The 17,525-nt window shown below is 45.7% G+C and overlaps 1 protein-coding gene across 2 annotated transcripts in view; it reads left to right on the top strand.

Moving 5' to 3' along the window:
* Positions 1–17,525, top strand: part of LOC146057900 (serine/threonine-protein kinase Nek5-like) — a 63,180-nt gene that overhangs the window by 29,452 nt on the left and 16,203 nt on the right. For both annotated transcript variants that reach the window (XM_083169714.1, XM_083169713.1), the window contains exons 8-16: positions 725–779; positions 5,689–5,889; positions 6,005–6,101; positions 7,145–7,284; positions 7,412–7,584; positions 11,267–11,330; positions 13,571–13,672; positions 15,436–15,519; positions 17,290–17,388. In XM_083169714.1, the coding sequence (XP_083025840.1) occupies positions 725–779; positions 5,689–5,889; positions 6,005–6,101; positions 7,145–7,284; positions 7,412–7,584; positions 11,267–11,330; positions 13,571–13,672; positions 15,436–15,519; positions 17,290–17,388 (1,015 nt within the window). The remainder of the gene's footprint in view (positions 1–724; positions 780–5,688; positions 5,890–6,004; positions 6,102–7,144; positions 7,285–7,411; positions 7,585–11,266; positions 11,331–13,570; positions 13,673–15,435; positions 15,520–17,289; positions 17,389–17,525) is intronic.

The following is a 17,525-nucleotide window of genomic DNA, read 5'->3' as shown; positions in this document are numbered from 1 at the left end:
CACGCTGATCTCAGCCAATCAGCGTGCTGCCAGTGTTTTCACACTAGAAGCGCTTCCGCATAGCCCGGCGGATAGCGCTCGTGATTTCTAATGGACTGCGGGGACCCCCGCTGCCTCCGCCGCCAGATTTAAATACACAGCGCCGCAGGACAGGTACCCTCCCCCCCCCCCCGGCACCGGGGCGCCCCCACCCCGACTCGCCTGGGGCGCTCCGGTGCCTTGCACCGGCCCTGCAGGCTTCCCAGCTCCTCATCAGCATGTGACATCACACCCATAACGGGTAAGCAGCAGGAGAGAGGCAGAGAGCCCAGAAGACACTGCTGCTTCCCCCTCTGACGTCCCAGGCTGCCGCCGCCCACACGCCCGCCTATATTGTACACAGAAGCCAATAGCCGGCTCTGTGTACAGTACCTGAGAGACAGTCATTGGGTTTCATGGCCGCGCCTGCGCCACGGCTGACTCCGGCGCTCAGCCTCAGCCAGCGGGGCGGCAGGCATGTAAGTGCTGCGTGCGCTGGCCGCCAGCGCCCACTCAAAACCCTCTGCCGCTCGCTCCCCCAAGCGGCAGCCGGGGCTGCCTTACTGTAGTTACGCCACTGGTATTGCTTTCTTGCATTCCACCTTGTTCACAATACACATAATGGGGTGGGGGTAGGGGGTGTCATCCCTGTCAGTATCCAGGCTGTAGCTAAACCTTTTCCTCTTATTTTCTGTCTGTGTTTCAGGGATGTTTGGTCATTAGGATGTGTGCTGTATGAACTGTGTACACTGAAACACCCGGTGAGCAATATTCTCTATGATATACAGCATACCCTCCTCGGTACAACTTCTGAACAGGGGGCGTGAGCATGCGTAAAGGGGGTGTGATCACACCCCTTTTCCTATACTGGACAGTTGTAGTCGAGACCCAGAAAGTCGGTACAAAGCCAGTACAGGCCTTACAAAACGCCAATGATACAGTAGGCAGAATGCAGGGTCGGTGCTAGGGTGTCCGGCGCCCTCCTGCAAACCATACATTTTGCGCCCTTTCACATTGCCATTGCAACAAGCTGCAGCCCGATTGTGGGAGCGTAATTCTATGGAGGATCTCGGGTACATGTATGCATACACCATCTCAGTGCTGTGTCCACAAAATGTTGCTGGCACTAAAGGTGCCCATACGCGCTGCGAGAATCGCATACGTTATGGGCTAGATCGCATCGCACGACATGCATGCAATGTGTGTGCAATGCGATCCGAAAGCAGTACTCGTGACTGAGGGGGAAAGGAGGGGAAAGATGGAGGAGATGGAAGAAGAGGGGAGGAGATAGAGGGGGCGGAGTGTTGAGGACTGGCAGCGGCACTGGCACAGCACACTGAGAAGAGGGAAGGAAGGGGAGGCGGCGCTGCTGCCTGTTCGTCATTTGATTGACAGTTGAGTGGCGCAGGGAGCAATGGGTAGGGGGTGGATCCGGACATGACATGTCATCCAGGCATTCACAGACAGCGCTACATGCCTCAGCGCAAGTGTCCGTGAGGAAGAGGGGGCAGGTCGCAGGAGGAGGACAGTGTGTGCGCGGTGCAGTGAGCTGCTCAGCCTCTCCATACAGCCGCCCGCTGTCAGACATGCACTGCGAGCGGCATGCAGGCTGTGTGCACTCGCGGTGCAGGGAGTAAATCTTTATACTGCCGCCCGCCCCTGGGCGGCGTGCAGGAGGCAGTGACAGTGAGGGCTGAGGCAGCTTTAGCAGAGCAGGGAGGGAAACAGCGCCTTTCCAGCATGGCTCCTCCCTGCTTTGCAGGAGCTGCTGATTGGGTAGCGCCGGCCCTGGCAGAATGTATTGTTGAGGATACAAACAAGTGCATATTGCATTCTGAGGAGTGTATAGTCTTATTCACTTTAAATCAACAGTCTCTATAGCCATTCATACATAGATAATGTAAGTTACTTGGCCTGTGGGGGGCAACTGTTGCTACATATGCACCATTGAAGAACAATGACTTCAGTTTAAATTATTAAAATAAGAGAGGATGTGTTTAACCCTTTGAGTGACAAGTGAATTTGTCAAAATTGTTGTTAAAATTGCCAAGCAAACATATTTATTCATCATAGTGACCTATAAAGTTTACCTTTTATACAGTCTCCTATCTTCTAGAGGGTGCTAAGTAAATAAGAAGTAGATTCTGATTGGTTGCCCATAGCAACATCACATGTGAAGCAGAATACACATCTTAGTAAATTTCCCCCATAATCTTTTTTATTTTTTTTCATTTGAATTTATATATAGCAAATATGAGCGGCGCTGGCTTTTTTAGCCAATCATTTTTCATCTCTCACACAGATGTTGGCACTCAAAGGGTTAAGGGTCCATTTCTATGATTGCTTATCCATGCTATGAGTTCGGCCACAGGGCCATTTCCTCATCATCAGAAGCCTCATGTTTGCACCATCTGTGCCGTTCTCAATCAGGACTCACCCTGATGTGGTGCCCCGCTACAGTGGAAAGTGGGTGTGCACCATGATGCTCATAGGACGAATGGCATGGTAACAAAACAAGTGTTTTGTGCGGCACATTGATTTTGAGGCATGGATGTGATGTCCTTTTGCATTCTCAGACTATGGCCCTTATTCTGATCGGTGCGGCCGGATCCGATTATGCGGCCAGGACCGTGCGTGCGAAACCCCGCCTTCCATACGGATCGCCAACTCCGTCCGTGCGCGGTAAGAAGCTGGCCGAACGGACCGCACGTGTATTTTTCACGGAATACGCCTCCTCCATCTCAGGGAACCTCCCCCATCATTCGATGGTCGCAGACCATCGAATGCAGGACCGAGTGCTCCACCAGCTCCCGCAACCTCAGACCACACGGACATTTTTCAGTGCAAAAGCAGGGATCTGGGCGGGCAGCTGACATCCGGCGATGTCATATGTCCGCCCAGGGCCGGCGCTACCCGCTCAGCAGAGCCTGCAAAGCAGGTAGGCGCCGGACCTGAGAGGCGCTCTCCCCTCCATTAACACTACTCCTGTCGAGTGTCACAGCTCATTCACTGTCTCACTCATTGTCTCCCAAATGTTTTAAAACTAGAATCCGATGCAGCGCTGCTGCTCTCCGTCCTCCACATACATTGAGAGCGATACAGCGTGTCCTTCCTGCTTGTGCTTGCACACTCACTGTTTCTCCCGGCGGCTCCTCAATCAGGCACGCTGCACACTGATCAGTGCAGCCTACAGGACACCGTGCCTAGGACAGAGAGAGGGAGCGCCGATCAGCATGGAGCTCCCCCTCTGTGTCCTATGCTCGGCGCTCTGCAGGCTGCACTGTGCAGTGTGCGTGCAGCCTGACTGAGGAGCCGCCGGGAGAAAGAGTGAGTGTGCTCAGCTGTGCATGAGGTTGCCAGTGACAGTGCATGTGCTGTACTAGAAGGGGGCACCCGGCTATCATCCTCCCCACCCTTGGAGATCTGCCAGGCATCACTGTTGGACCCCTGGTAGGTCTCTGTTACTGCATCCCCCCTGGTCCCTGTCCCTGTGTCCTACCCTGTCCCTTTGTCCCCCCAGTCCCTGTGTCCCCCAGTCCTTGCACCCCCCCCCCCCCCCGGTCAATGCCCCTGCATCATCCCCCGATCCCTGTCCCTGCATCATCCCCCAGTCCCTGTCCTTGCATCGTTCCCTGGTCCCTCCTGTCCCTATCACTGTGTCATTCCTGGTCCCTGTCCCCTCTTCCCTGGTCCCTGCCTCCCCAAATTATATGTCAAGTTTGGCTCAATCCGTGTGGCAAAATGTGAATTTTTTTTTCTTTAAATCCATGTAGCATAACATAAATTTTATCTCAACCTGGGTGGCAAGATGTGAGTTTTGGCTCAATCCGGATGGCATGACATGAATTTTGTCTCAAAACGTGTTGCATAATGTGAATTTTGTCTCAGTCCGGGTGGCATGATGTGAATTTTGGCTCAGTCCGGGTGGCATGATGTGATTTTTAGCTCAGTCCGGGTGGCATGATGTGAATTTTGGCTCAGTCCGGGTGGCATGATGTGAATTTTGGCTCAGTCCGGGTGGCATGATGTGAATTTTGGCTCAGTCCGGGTGGCATGATGTGAATTTTGGCTCAGTCCGGGTGGCATGATGTGAATTTTAGCTCAATCTGGTGGCGTGATGTGAATTTTAGCTCAATCTGGGTGGCATGATGTGAATTTTGGCTCAGTCCAGATGGCATGATGTGAATTTTAGCTTAATCTGGGTGGCATGATGTGAATTTTAGCTCAATCTGGGTGACATAACGTGAATTTTGTCTCAATATATGTTGCATAATGTGAATTTTGGCTCAGTCTGGGTGACATGCTGTGAATTTGGGCTAAATCTGGGTGGCATGACGTGAATTTTTGCACTTTCATTTTGGCATAAAGGTGCCTATACACAGAGCAATCCTGTTTTGCATGGTGACGGGCAGTCCCCCACATCGCAAAGCACAAAAAGTATGTGCTTCTTTATGAACTAGATCGCATCACATCTATTTCAAACCGACGCTGCTTTAGCATATCGCAGATGTTTTTAACCAGATGCAACACGATCTAGTTAAAAATGCACGGAGCACATCGCTACATGTATGAGCACCTTAACGTGAAGTTTTGCTCCATCCGTGTGGTATAACGTGATTTTTGGCTAATTCCATTTGAATTTTGGGTCATTGTGTGTCGCATAATGTTTAAAGGGCAAGTATTATGGGGTCTACTATTGTGTTGCATAATGTGTATTAGAGGTATATGGCGTGGCACACTACACTCAAGAACACACCCCTTTTTCCAGAGCGCGAGCAACAACATTGACTTTTCCATACCCCACTTTAAAAATTCCACTTTGACCACTGGTGGACATTATGTGTAACTTGCACTACTCTGGTCATAATGTGTAAGCGGCATTTACTGTGGGCATCATATGTAAAAGGAACTATTACTGTTGGCATTATATATAAGGGGCACTACTGTGTGGCATAATGTGTATAAGGGGTACTGCTGTCTGAAGTAACATTAAGTGCTGTACTGTGTGTTGTAACATGAATAAGAGACACTAGTGTGTGGTGTAATGTAAATAAGTAACACTACATGCAGTGTAATATGTATAAGATTATGCTGCTGTGTGCTGTAATTTAAAAACACTCCTTGTGAGAACATACCCCCTTTTTTACTGTGCGTGCCTCAAGCATGCAGGGTCTCTATTATAAGGTATGGAAGGGAGGGCGCAAAATTATGGTTTGCAGGAGGGCGCCCAATACCCTAGCACCGGCCCTGTGTCCGCCCCCTACACGTGCGTCACGGCCGCATTACCATACGTACGCCCAGCGTTTGCATGGGAACGCCCCATATGGTAATGAACCCAAATAGCCCTTCACGCCCCTCTCCACCCCCTGTTCGGAGTGTTCACATTTCATGCGGGATTTGGCCGTACGCCCCGCTCGCACATGCGCAGAGACGCCTCTGCACATGCGCAGACACAAAACATCTGCGGCACGAACGCACGCGGCTATTACCGCACCAACCAGAATAAGGGCCTATGTAAGCCCTGTATAGATGTTAGTCAGGCATCAGCTATGAGGCTGGCTGTCTCCAGTATATGGAGGTGGCAGGTAGTCATTATTTTGTTTGTGATTTTATAGATTTTAGAGGTTTTTCTTTTTCATTTACTAAATATTGTGCATTTGTTTAATTAAGTTTGAAGCTGGCAACTTAAAACAACTGGTGCTGAAGATTTGCCGCGGGCACTATGAACCAGTTTCTACAAGGTATTCCTACGACCTTAGGATCCTAATCTCTCAACTCTTTAAAATATCCACACGGGACAGACCATCCATTAACTCCATACTGAAGAAGCCTTTTCTAGAGAAGCGGATAAACAGTTTTTTGAGTCCAGAGGTAAGGAATGTGCCATCCGGGCTTTGTATAGAAAAAGTGCAATGCACTGGTCTGACTTACTCTGGGTATAGAGCAATGTATAAGTAACTATGGCTGTCATCTGCTGGCTGTCTAGCTAATGAAGGAGGAGTTCAGCCACACAGTACTGCACAGGAAACAGCCAGCGCCAGTGAGACAGCCGCGGGAGCCTGTCACACCTAAGCCCTCACCAGGTAATACAGTTATATAAATGTATTTTTTTTTACATGTACTTGTCTGATGTAAAAATAAAACTTTACCTAGTTGTTATTTAAGGTTACAGTTCTCTTAACCAGTAATGTATATGTAGAGAATGCTGTTTTTATTATGCAGGAAAATGCATGCCCTTGGCCCACACATATTGCATGCCCTTGGCCCACACATATTGGAGGCAGCCATTTTGTGAGACAAATCCATATCCTTGACAATCCAATCTATAAATAAATTACAAATTCTTGAGGAATGTTGTCATTTTACAACATGGCAGTTGTGAGGGAAGCCCTTTGTGACCCATTCCATTGTCCCAACTAAATTCATAAGCTTCATTCTTGTAATATTGGTTTGGCCTACAAGATGGCTGCCTCCAGTGGATCGGCAATAGGCACAGTTTAACCTGAGCATACATTGGTATTCTATATTAGGACTGTGTCGTTGTAGAAAGGCATGTTGTACAGAATTTTACGTACTTTTTGGTGATATATTGTTTGACTATTTATGATGTCCTAAAATAATGTAGTTATGTTGAATAAACATTTTGGTGTTAGTAGTATCAATCCTCATAGATCTTAGTGTGGGAACAGTGACCACAAACTATCTAGGTACTGTTTTATGTTCAGTTGGATACACATACATAACCTGCATAAACCGACTAAAGCTCGATGATTCAGGCCGAGGAATCGGGCAAATCGCATGTGTTGTGGATACGAACTGATGCGCAGTCCCATGCGCAACGCAGCCCCTAGATCGCAAGTGCTGCACTTAGGATCTGTTGGATCGGACAGCCTCCAGCAGCACGCTGGATTGCATGCGATATATCACATACAAAAGTACAGCATGCGATATATCGCATGTGATCCTGCTGCCCAGGAAGCTCCTAAGCAGTTCAAGGGGATCAACAATATTCCTGCTCATTAAAGCCCACACTCTTATGTGTTTACTGCACCGAAGGCTGGCAGCACATTCTTGGCCTGTATTTCCCATTCCTATGCACATTTTCTTTATTTGTATCTTCCTTAAGTTCCAAGGGGAGACAAAGTCAGAGTTCAGGATGTCCATCCTCCAAGGCGTAAGGTGGTGACCCCAACAAAGCGAGTGGAATACCCTCACAGGAACGAGTGGAAACCACCTTCCCATGTGCAGCACAACAATCCAGCCAAGGTGACCAGTTTGCCTCCAGTAGTATTGCATGAGGCCTTTCCTAGGGGAAGGAGCGTGACGCTGATCTGCAAGTAGGACTTCCTCCTTGAGAAATAAATGTGTTTGTGCTTATTGCTGATTTCATTAGGTGCATGGACAGAATTGGAGGCCTAGGGAGGAGGTTCTAGAAAGAGCAGCAGCTGGAAGACTACAAGGCAAATATGACCATTATTACGCCAGGCTGAACAACGTACAGCCGCAACCCCATCAGCCCCACTATGGTCCGCAGATAAACCAAAGAGTCAACTCCCCGGATCAGTGGTAAGGAATGCTTCAATATAAATCACAAGGGATGTCTACATTATACAGTACAAGTGTACAAAAGGACATGTATCCCCAAGGCATCTACCCCATGCAGAGTGGTCCTACTGGCAACCATGAAAACTGCTGGAGGGGAGAGGACATGGAGCTGCTGTCATCTAATGGGCTCATAGCAGATTCACAATCTAGAACTGGGGCTGCCTGAGGGCTTCCACTAACTTAATACTTTGGCACAGGAATAGGCTTCAATTTGTACATTGGTCAAAAAGAAGGTACGCCATTGTGCGCTGGGAAATGGGTTCTGGGCTTTAGTCACCAGCCACCTGCCACATGTACAATAGCCTCAAGCAGTGAGTTCTGTTATGTATAATAGTCTCTAGGCTGTGGTCTCTTTATCATGGCGTATCCATAAGAGTATGGGATCCCTGTAGCAGTTACAGGGATGGGCTGCATGCTTAGTATGCTAGCTCTTGGTAGGTATGTGAGCCATTGAAATAATAGCAAAGACAGAATGAATGTGTCACGGCATGGCGCACCTAAAGAGAAATAAATCACAATAAAATGTAACCTTTATTAGTTCTTTGTTTAAAACTGCGAAATATAAAAAAAACCTTATGTAGTAACATTGTTTAAAGGTAACCGCTTCCTTGTCCAATATTGCCTCATATCAAAGCTTATTTAAAATGGAACAATGTTGTTTAATTATTGCATTTTACACCATGTATTATCAGTGTCCTAAATTCCGTATAGCTTGAATAGCCCTATTCATTCGTGCACTATAGATATATATATATATGAAGTCTCCAATTGTACTGGGGTGACTGTGACAGGTTTTATTTATATATATGCACACAGGTGTTGTTTATTGAGGCTGGTTATAAGTTTATATTGATACAGTAAGTTATATTAGTTTCCTCTGTTTTGCATCCCAATACCGGTGCAGCGCTGTTTTGTATTTAGGCTAGAAGCTAGCATAGAGCACTTGTATGCTAAGACCGTGCATAGCAAAAAGGGAGAGCCATCATGCAGTATTCACAATGATTGGCAGACTGATTGAAACTTCAGTCCCTGCCAAATGTCTATTAGGGCCTTATTTTGGTTCATTCTTTCTGACAAAATCCTTTTTAGATGGACAAAACCATGTGCACTGCAGGGGGGGCAGATGTAACATGTGCAGAGAGAATTAGATTTGGGTGAGTAATTTTGTTTCTGTGCAGGGAAAATACTGACTGCTTTATTTTTACACTGCAATATAGATCTCACTTTGAAGTGAAACCCCACCCAAATCTAATTCTCTCTGCACAAGTAACACCTGCCCCACCTGCAGTGCACATGGTTTTGCCCATCTAAGAAGGATTTTGTCAGAAAGAATGAACCAAAATAAGGCCCTTACTGTGGAATAAAGGAGGAATGATACTCTAGTATATTGTCCCTGAGTTGAACAATAATTGTTTAAATGATGATACTTTGGAATCATAGGTTTGCTTTGAACTAAATATAATGCCGCTTTAGTAAAGAATTTATTATTATTACAAGAGGTCATGTGTAAGTCACATAGGTAAAAAGTACCTCTTCAATGCAAATATAGTTTGACCACTACCACTGCAATGCAGTAATAATTACGGCAATCTTAGATCAAATAAATTGGTGCACCGTGAAACATGCCGATGGCTGCTGAGAATTCAGCGTGGACACTGACACCGCTGCAGGGAACAGACATACAGCATTTCAAAACATTAACACATTACAGCCCTTACAATGGCTAAATACAATGAGCGCTGAGCTGGTAATAGCATACCTCCCAACTTCTGTCCGTATGAAATAGGGACACTCGCGCGGTGAAAAGGGGGCGGGGCGTATGCAAATGAGGGCGCGGCTTATGCTAATTAGCACAGCGTCTATTCTACTAGATTGGGGGTCTCCCAACTGCCACCCCCCCCCCCAGCGGGAAAATGCCTGCCGCGGGTGGGACAGCGGGACAGGACCCGAAAATCGGGACTGTCCCTCTAAAATCGTGACAGTTGGGAGGTATGTAATAGTGAATGGCTGGTAATAGAATACAGCTGGTATGGCCAGCTCGCGTTTCGCTTCCCGCTTCCTTCACTATTACCAGCTCAGTGTTCATTGTATTTATTTGTATTTGTACTCAGGGGTAAATTTACTAAAGCATCTAAAAATGAGTCGATGTTGATTTTAACAACCAATCAGATTCTTTCTTTGCTTAGCAAATGACTGCAAATCTCTCTGTGTCTACAAAATTAGAGATACTGATCGTAATCTCTCATTCTGAACAACTGCCCAGCCTTTTTTTGCTTAAGCAAAATTGCTTGGCAAAATAGCTTAGCACAAATCTCTGTGTGTGTATGTGCTCTCCATGGGAGATCTTGACACCAGCAAAATTGCTTAGCACAGATCTTTACGTGTGTATGCCCCTTTAGGGCCAGATGTATCAAGCTTCAAAAGTGATAAAATGGAGAGTGATAAACAACCAGCCAATCAGCTACTACCTGCCTTATTACAGACTGTGGGGAAGATGTATTAAGCCTTAACAAGAGATAAATGCAAGGGTGATAAAGAGAGATAAATGTCCAATCAATCACATCCTGCCATGTTACAGCCTGTGTTTGAAAAAAGTCAGTGAGGAGCTGATTGGCTGGACGTTTATCTCTCTTTATCACCCTTGCATTTATCTATTATTAAGGCTTAATACATCTTTCCCACAGTCTGTAATAAGGCAGGTAGTAGCTGATTGGCTGGTTGTTTATCACTCTCCAGTTTATCACTTTTTGAAGCTTGATACATCTGGCCCTTAGTGTCAATTATGTGGTAATGAGCAGGATTCACTTCTGGTTGCCCACAATTTGCCTATTACATTAGTCATAGACATTCTGAATTGGTCATGGACCACCAAACCAGGGTAACCCTGCAAGTCCCCCAAGGTACCCCAGGGTGCCATGGACACAGTTTGTGAACCACTGGACTAGGTGGTTTATTTATTAGGATCAGAGTTCTATTAAAAGAGGGATGTTGCCCATAGCAACAAATCAAAATCACTTCTTATTTATTTCGAACCTTCTAGAAGATACAGTTGGAGCCACGCTCACCGGTGTGTCGCCGGTGTGCCAATAGCCACGGCCCGCCGGGGGACTCCGGCGTGCATGCATCTCCAATGGCGCACATGCGCCTCCAACACCCCATTCCCGGCAATGGACGCACAAGCACATGCGCCACCGCGTTAGCCGCCAGATGTGAGTGTCTGGCGCCCTGGCGGTAACAACAAGTATGGCTCCATCTGTGATAGAATCTGATTGGTTGCCTATAGCAACATCCCATCTTCAATATAACTCCCATCTTAGTAAATAAACCCCTAGATCTCAAGGGACAGAGGCATATTTAGGTTTCTCTGGTATTTCAGTATTCCTGGGCATTGGAACCCTGTGGTTTGTCATTTGTTGAGGAGGAAGAAAAGGTCTTTGCTTTTTAAACACTTCTATATGTGCTTCATTTGTAAAGAATAATAATAATACACTATGTGCTTTCAACTTTAGAGCACCAAAAAAAAACATAATAAGATATCTGCTTGCATTCCTATTATCGTATTCCCGTCACATTTTTGATATAATGCTTTTTGAGTATACTAGTCACTGCTACAATGTGTGACTATTTAACACTATTGTTCCAGGAATGATTATTTACAAAGAAAACAGGAGGCTGAGCGGATCAAGTTACAGGTTGAAAAGCAGATGGTAAGTAAATGGAATATTTGTATAATTGGAATAAAACATGGGATGTAGCTTTGGTACTTGTTTCCTATCTGGGCGCCCGCTACGTTAATAGCGCACCATGCTATTCTCCGTATAAAAATCGGATCGCATCGCATCGGATACCACAAATGCACATACACGATATTGAACGATGCGATGCGATGCGATCCGATTTCGTTCCTGATTTTATGGTTGGCCCATAGGATATATAGGAAACCCCCCCTGATGGTTTAAAATGCGCCTCCATTGTTAACGCCACCCCAGTATTGACGTCAACCCGAAGCGTGGCGAGCGGCGGCGGTACGCGTCCTCCGACTTTTTCATACCCCCACTATCCACGTCGGCGTGGAGTTGAGAATAGAAAGTGTGGCGAGCGCAGCGAGCCACCGAGCCCGAAGCGTGGCGAGGGGACGCGGATACTTCACAGGTATCCGTGTCCCCTCGCGGGCTTCGCAGGTATCCGCGTCCCCTCGCGGGGCTCGCTGCGCTCGCCACGCTTCGGGCACGGTGGCTCGCTGCGCTCGCCACACTATTCTATTCTCAACTCCACGCCGACGTGGATAGTGGGGGTATGAAAAAGTCGGAGGACGCGTATCGCCGCCGCTCGCCACGCTTCGGGTTGACGTCAATACTGGGGTGGCGTTAACAATGGAGGCGCATTTTAAACCATCAGGGGGGGGTTTCCTATACAAATCGTGGGTTTGCGGGGTTATTACATTGAAATCAATGTAAAATCGGGTCTCAGGGACCATTTAACATTGATTCCAATGTAAAAATCGGGGTTGATCGCGTCACCGCATGCGATGCGATCCGATTTAAAATTAAATCGGATCGGATCGGATAGCATCGTATGCAATCGTACATCATCGAGTGCCGAATCCGATGCGATGCGATCCGATTTCATTACGGTGCCGTACGTTGAAAACCTGGGCGCCCAGATAGGAAACAAGTACCGTAGCTTTTATCATCCTATATAATAAAAGGCAAATGATGATCCGCTGCTCTGTGGGGGGAATTCAAGTGTTGTGCATGCCTGTGGCTATTCGATAGCGCCAGACGGAGCAATTCATGCAGTGAATTTCTTTGGGTGTCGGACGCGGTCCCGACATTCATTTACCCGACGTCGGGATCCCGACTGTCAAAACGCAGACAGACGGGTGCCCGACGGCCACCCGCTATTTTCCCTCCTCGGGGTCCACGACCCCCATAGAGGGAGAATAGAATAGGTGGCAAGGGTAGAGAGCCACCGTGCCTGCAGCGTGGCTAGCGCAGCGAGCCCGCAAGGGGCTTTGTTGCGCTCACCATGAGGTCTGAGTCCGGGCAGTCGGGATCCCGACGTCGGGCTAATGATTGTCGGGATCCCGACTGTCGGAACCCTATACCACACCCATTTATTTCACCCTAATATCATACCTCTTTCCCAGATGGCAGGGCATCCTACCCCTTTACTTTATGGCACAGACTGGGTCTGAGTCTCGTGTCAAATTTTGATTCCATCTGTTAAAAACCCATTTTCATTTCAAGCTTTGCGGGTCAGATGTAAGGTTTTGGCTCCTTTCTTCCAGACCAATATCGTGCCAGTCAGGTGGCTCCACATAACTGCCACTATTGATTTCCTCTGGGTACCAAGGCTAATTTGACATATTATGTGTTTCTAAGACAATTTTTGATTAGGATAAAGTCCCTATCTAAACCTTCTCTTCATCTGCTTTTTCCTATACCCGTACACTGACATGCTTCTTAGCATATATCATCAAGTATCAGAGGCAAATTTAGGGGTCAGGCTGCTCGTGGCTGGGCACAATATCCCCCCCCCCCCTCCTACCCTTTCATATCTGCTCCCAGCCTGTGACCAGTGACAGTTACAGGTGGATCTGCATAGACTTAATGCCAGCTCAGCCTCCACTCCATGGTCTAAACCTCCCAGCGGACACCACTTAACCTGGTAGCGTAACACCTTCTGCATCTCCTGCACGCAAATCACTGCCTACAACCCCCGCTTCCTAAAAAAGGTGCTGATAAGGGTATTTAGGAGACCCTTGTCTTGGCTACAATTATTTTCTTAAATAATGTTAAGAAACAAAATGTATTTAAACAATTTCGTAGTTTTCCCTTCCTACAGTTCCTCCCTTCTCCACTTCCTCTTTTCTGTCATTTTATTCATAGAGTGCTTTACATAAAAACATGATATCTATATAATATATTTGTTTTTTTGTACAAAGGGGCTGCGTCCATCCTCTGCTGATTACTTAGGTAAACAAAGAGCAGAAATGTGGGCTGATCCGGCAATAAACAAACAGAAACAGTATGTCAGAAATAATGAGGTACTTCTACATTTATATTGCTGGTAGACAAATGACTTGTGACATTGAGTGAATTATGATCTGTGACCACAGTAAAACTGCTGTGATAACGTAACATGGACTCTTTAACACGTGTGTTAGAGAACAGGTGACAGAAAATATAAATCACACTTGCCTACTTTTAAAAACTAGTTTCACGGAGATTATAGTTGTTAATAGAATTTTGCAAAGTGTCCCATTGAGGGGGCGTGTCATGCTCCTCCCAGAGGGCGTGTCTAGTTCCATATAAGCAGTTATTGGGAAATGAGATTGTGAACGTGGCACCTAGAAGCGTGGGTGTGTACTGCTACATTTGAGAGGAATCTTTTGAAATGACTTATATCCAAATGTAGATGAGCCCCAAAGCAGTAAGTAATAGATACTATACTTGGTAAAGTGCTGGGAAATGGTGCTGATGATTCAATGTAAATGTATCCGTCTCTCATTCCTTTTTTCCCCAAAAATGTAACAGTGTAATGTGGGCTAGGTGACATGAGGGAGATTGCTAGACTAATGACGGAGAGAGGGAGATTGCTGCTCTTTCAGGGAGTCTCCTGCAGATTGCAGGAGAGTAGGCAGCTATGATATAAATCCGTTATTTAAAGAAGAAGTGAAACTAAATGGGGCACTTGCCTGTGTCCTATACACTCCGTGCCACGCCGCTGGAGCAGGCTGCCATATTAGAGACAGGCATGCAGTTACTGATAAGTGCTTTACAGTAAGTTTGGTTATAAACTCAACCATTACTAGATCCCAGTAGAACTCTTACAATGATGTGACTGTGCTTCAGTGACTGGATGAATGTCAAATAATATGGAATATGTGCGGAACGTCAGTCTCATGGTTTAGTGGGACTTTCCCAACATGTCCGGAAACTCCTAAATATCATTGAGTTCTACGGATTCTGGGAGAGTAGACCATCTTTCCATAAATGCCCTCTTCCCCAGTAAGGGAGGCAAGGGCTTGATGATATGATTCATGTGGATTGTGCCCACCCCATTTGCCCCTTGGACTGCAAAAAAGGTTGGTTAGTCTAAAACAATTCTAATCTTATGCTGGGTACACACCAAAACGATTTGGATTGGATGCAAATCGTATGCAAATCGTATGTAAATCGGATCGTACGATTTGCATACAATTTACATACGATTTGCATACGATTTGCATACAATCCGATGCCCTCTGTATTCAGATGAATGGATCTTTTACAGATCCTACCTGCAGCAGGTAGGATCGGATTCAGATCCAATTCAGATCCAACCAAACGATTTTGACCAAATCTGCATCCAATCTGCATCCAATCAGTCTGAATTGGATCCAGATTGATGGGATTGTGCCAAAATCGTTTTGGTGTGTACCCAGCATTACTTTGCCAGCATACAGTACAATCCTCCGTTCTTTTATTCCATGTAGCATTGGGGTGCACCGTGCAGTAGTAGAAGCCAGTGGGGTAACGCAATGGTAAAATACAAGTAGAAAGAAATAAACCAGATGAGCATATGTGGCAATTCTATAACATTTAGTAAAACGGACAAGCAATCGTATGAGCCACCATCTGTAGGTTTAGACTGCTTGTTTCCAATATTGTGCTACAACATATACTATGCCATGGTTCTTGCTTCCATTATAATGTCTAGCATGTAACATTAGATAATGTGCAGTATTACATATATCTGGTAGTAACTACTCAGTATGTAAAATAATGATTAGATTATGCAAAATAATGTTTAATATTTGCTTGACAGGATCATCTTAAGCAACTTGAACTAATCCGCCAGCAATATCACAATGACGTCAGGGAAATAAGAGTTAAAGTTGGAGCAAACCTGGTAAGTGACTAATTCATCTAAGTAGAGGATAGTCTCTTATTTCTAGTAACCACTTGCTGGGTGTCCCAACACAATGTATGCATCATGATTTTATGGTTAGAAATTAATGACAATGGCCCTCCATTATTATCCCTACTCCCATGCAAAAAAATGTACTTTCCAGTTTGGAGATCATTCTATTGTACCGTTATACATTAATGTCTTCCTTATAGGGCAAACATGTTCCTACTAGGGACCTTTAGAACAAGACTCTTTTGGATGGCACGTAGCAATAAATTATGGAACATATTTAGGTTCAGATGTAATCTCTATATTTGTTTTTACAACCATTGGATGGCATACCCCATATTCCACCTGGTTTAGATGCTTACAGAGGCGTAACTCTAGGAGGCAACGGAGTCATCTGCCACCGGGCTCCTGCTTCCAGGAGGGCACCTCTCCTACCCTGTAAGGTTGAATCAGTTAATTGAAAACTGTCAATATCGCTTCTATGGCTGACTCCTCCTCCTAGCAGGACCATAGATGTCACACTCTCTTTATTTTAAACATAATATACATAACATAAATATATACATACATATATTGATATAAGGCAACTGAGATGAACTTACGCCACTGGATGTTTATATGGCTATGGCCATACCCTCATATATATAGCTTTTACATAACCAGACCTCTCCTAGTGGAACGCAAACAAACCAATGGCAGTTCTGACCTTATGTCGGCTATCTATAATTATAGTTTAGAGCAGTGGTTCCCAAACTTTATTTGGAGCCTAGAGTGCCAGAATTGTTTTCACGCCACCCTTGGGCCAAATGTGTCTTATTGAGAAATTCAGAAAGAGAATAAGTAAATTGTAAAAATATGCCATAGGTTCAGTAATGTGATGTTCGACAGGTTTTGTTCTGTTTGTCCACATATTGTACATTTGGAAGCCACAAGCCCTGGTTTTGTCTATTACAGTGACCATAAATAATTTTGTTGGTCCTGGGTGCCGGACACACCCAGTTTGGGAACCACTGGTCTAGAGAGAGGACTTAAGGAAGAAAAATAATGAATGCTTCATGCGCCCGGTTGTGTAGAACATCTACCCTACATACTTAATTGCATTAAAGATAAAGCTCATACGATGAATGCCATTGTGTATGGGTGAATAGGTGAAATCATATAAATAGCAGAATGGTTTATCAACTTTTCCTAGTACTAGTTCTTGTCACAATCATTTATTTTACTTTCATACATAACCGTTCTTTCTTAGCTCACATGGATAATAATAGTTTTACACCCTGTGATGATGGGAGCATAGTAATAGACATTGGTCTGACAGGGCCGATAAAATAGATTAAACATCACAGACATATAACCCTAAAAGGGCCTACACACATAGCGAGTTGCTGAGCATTCTGAGTGATGCTAGGTGGCTCAGTATGCTCAGCAGGATCGCTCAGCACACTAAGATGTGTCTGCGCTGTGTGCTAAGGGATCTGTCAGGTGAGAACACTGGCCCTGGCCGCCGATTAAGAGATTAATATCCAGCATGCTGGATATTAATCACCAGGCGATAGTGAAGCACAGGGCCCTGCATCGCTATCGCTATGCTCCTACGCAGGTATCGATGTAGGGGCATTTTCTAAGTAATCTAGTGTTTAGGCCCCATAAGACTATGTGTTATGCTTGTAGGTTTAGGAAATGCATTTATTATCACCATTGTTTACAAAGCACCATAAAGCTATAGCAAAGATTACAATGGATTATATGGTTCTTGCACAGGGGACTCCTAAGGGAACCGATGGAACATATCTTGTAAGACCAGGAAATAATGGAGGCCCATCTCCCAAAGAACAGACTGATGGTAAAGAACCCACTGAGGTAGGAACATAGACACAACTGTCCCAGTGGCTCTGAGTTGGTGATTTGGGGGTGGTATATGCACCAGGGGCCTGATTCAGATGTGGAAGCAGCAGCGACAGAAGTAATATGATAATACAGCATATGGAAATACCTCC

Source organism: Crinia signifera, chromosome 2 (genome assembly GCF_055691185.1).
Source record: "Crinia signifera chromosome 2, ASM5569118v1, whole genome shotgun sequence".
Taxonomy (NCBI): Eukaryota; Metazoa; Chordata; class Amphibia; order Anura; family Myobatrachidae; genus Crinia; species Crinia signifera.
The sequence above is the reverse complement of the archived record's forward strand: the minus strand, read 5'-3'. Positions and strand labels throughout refer to the sequence as shown.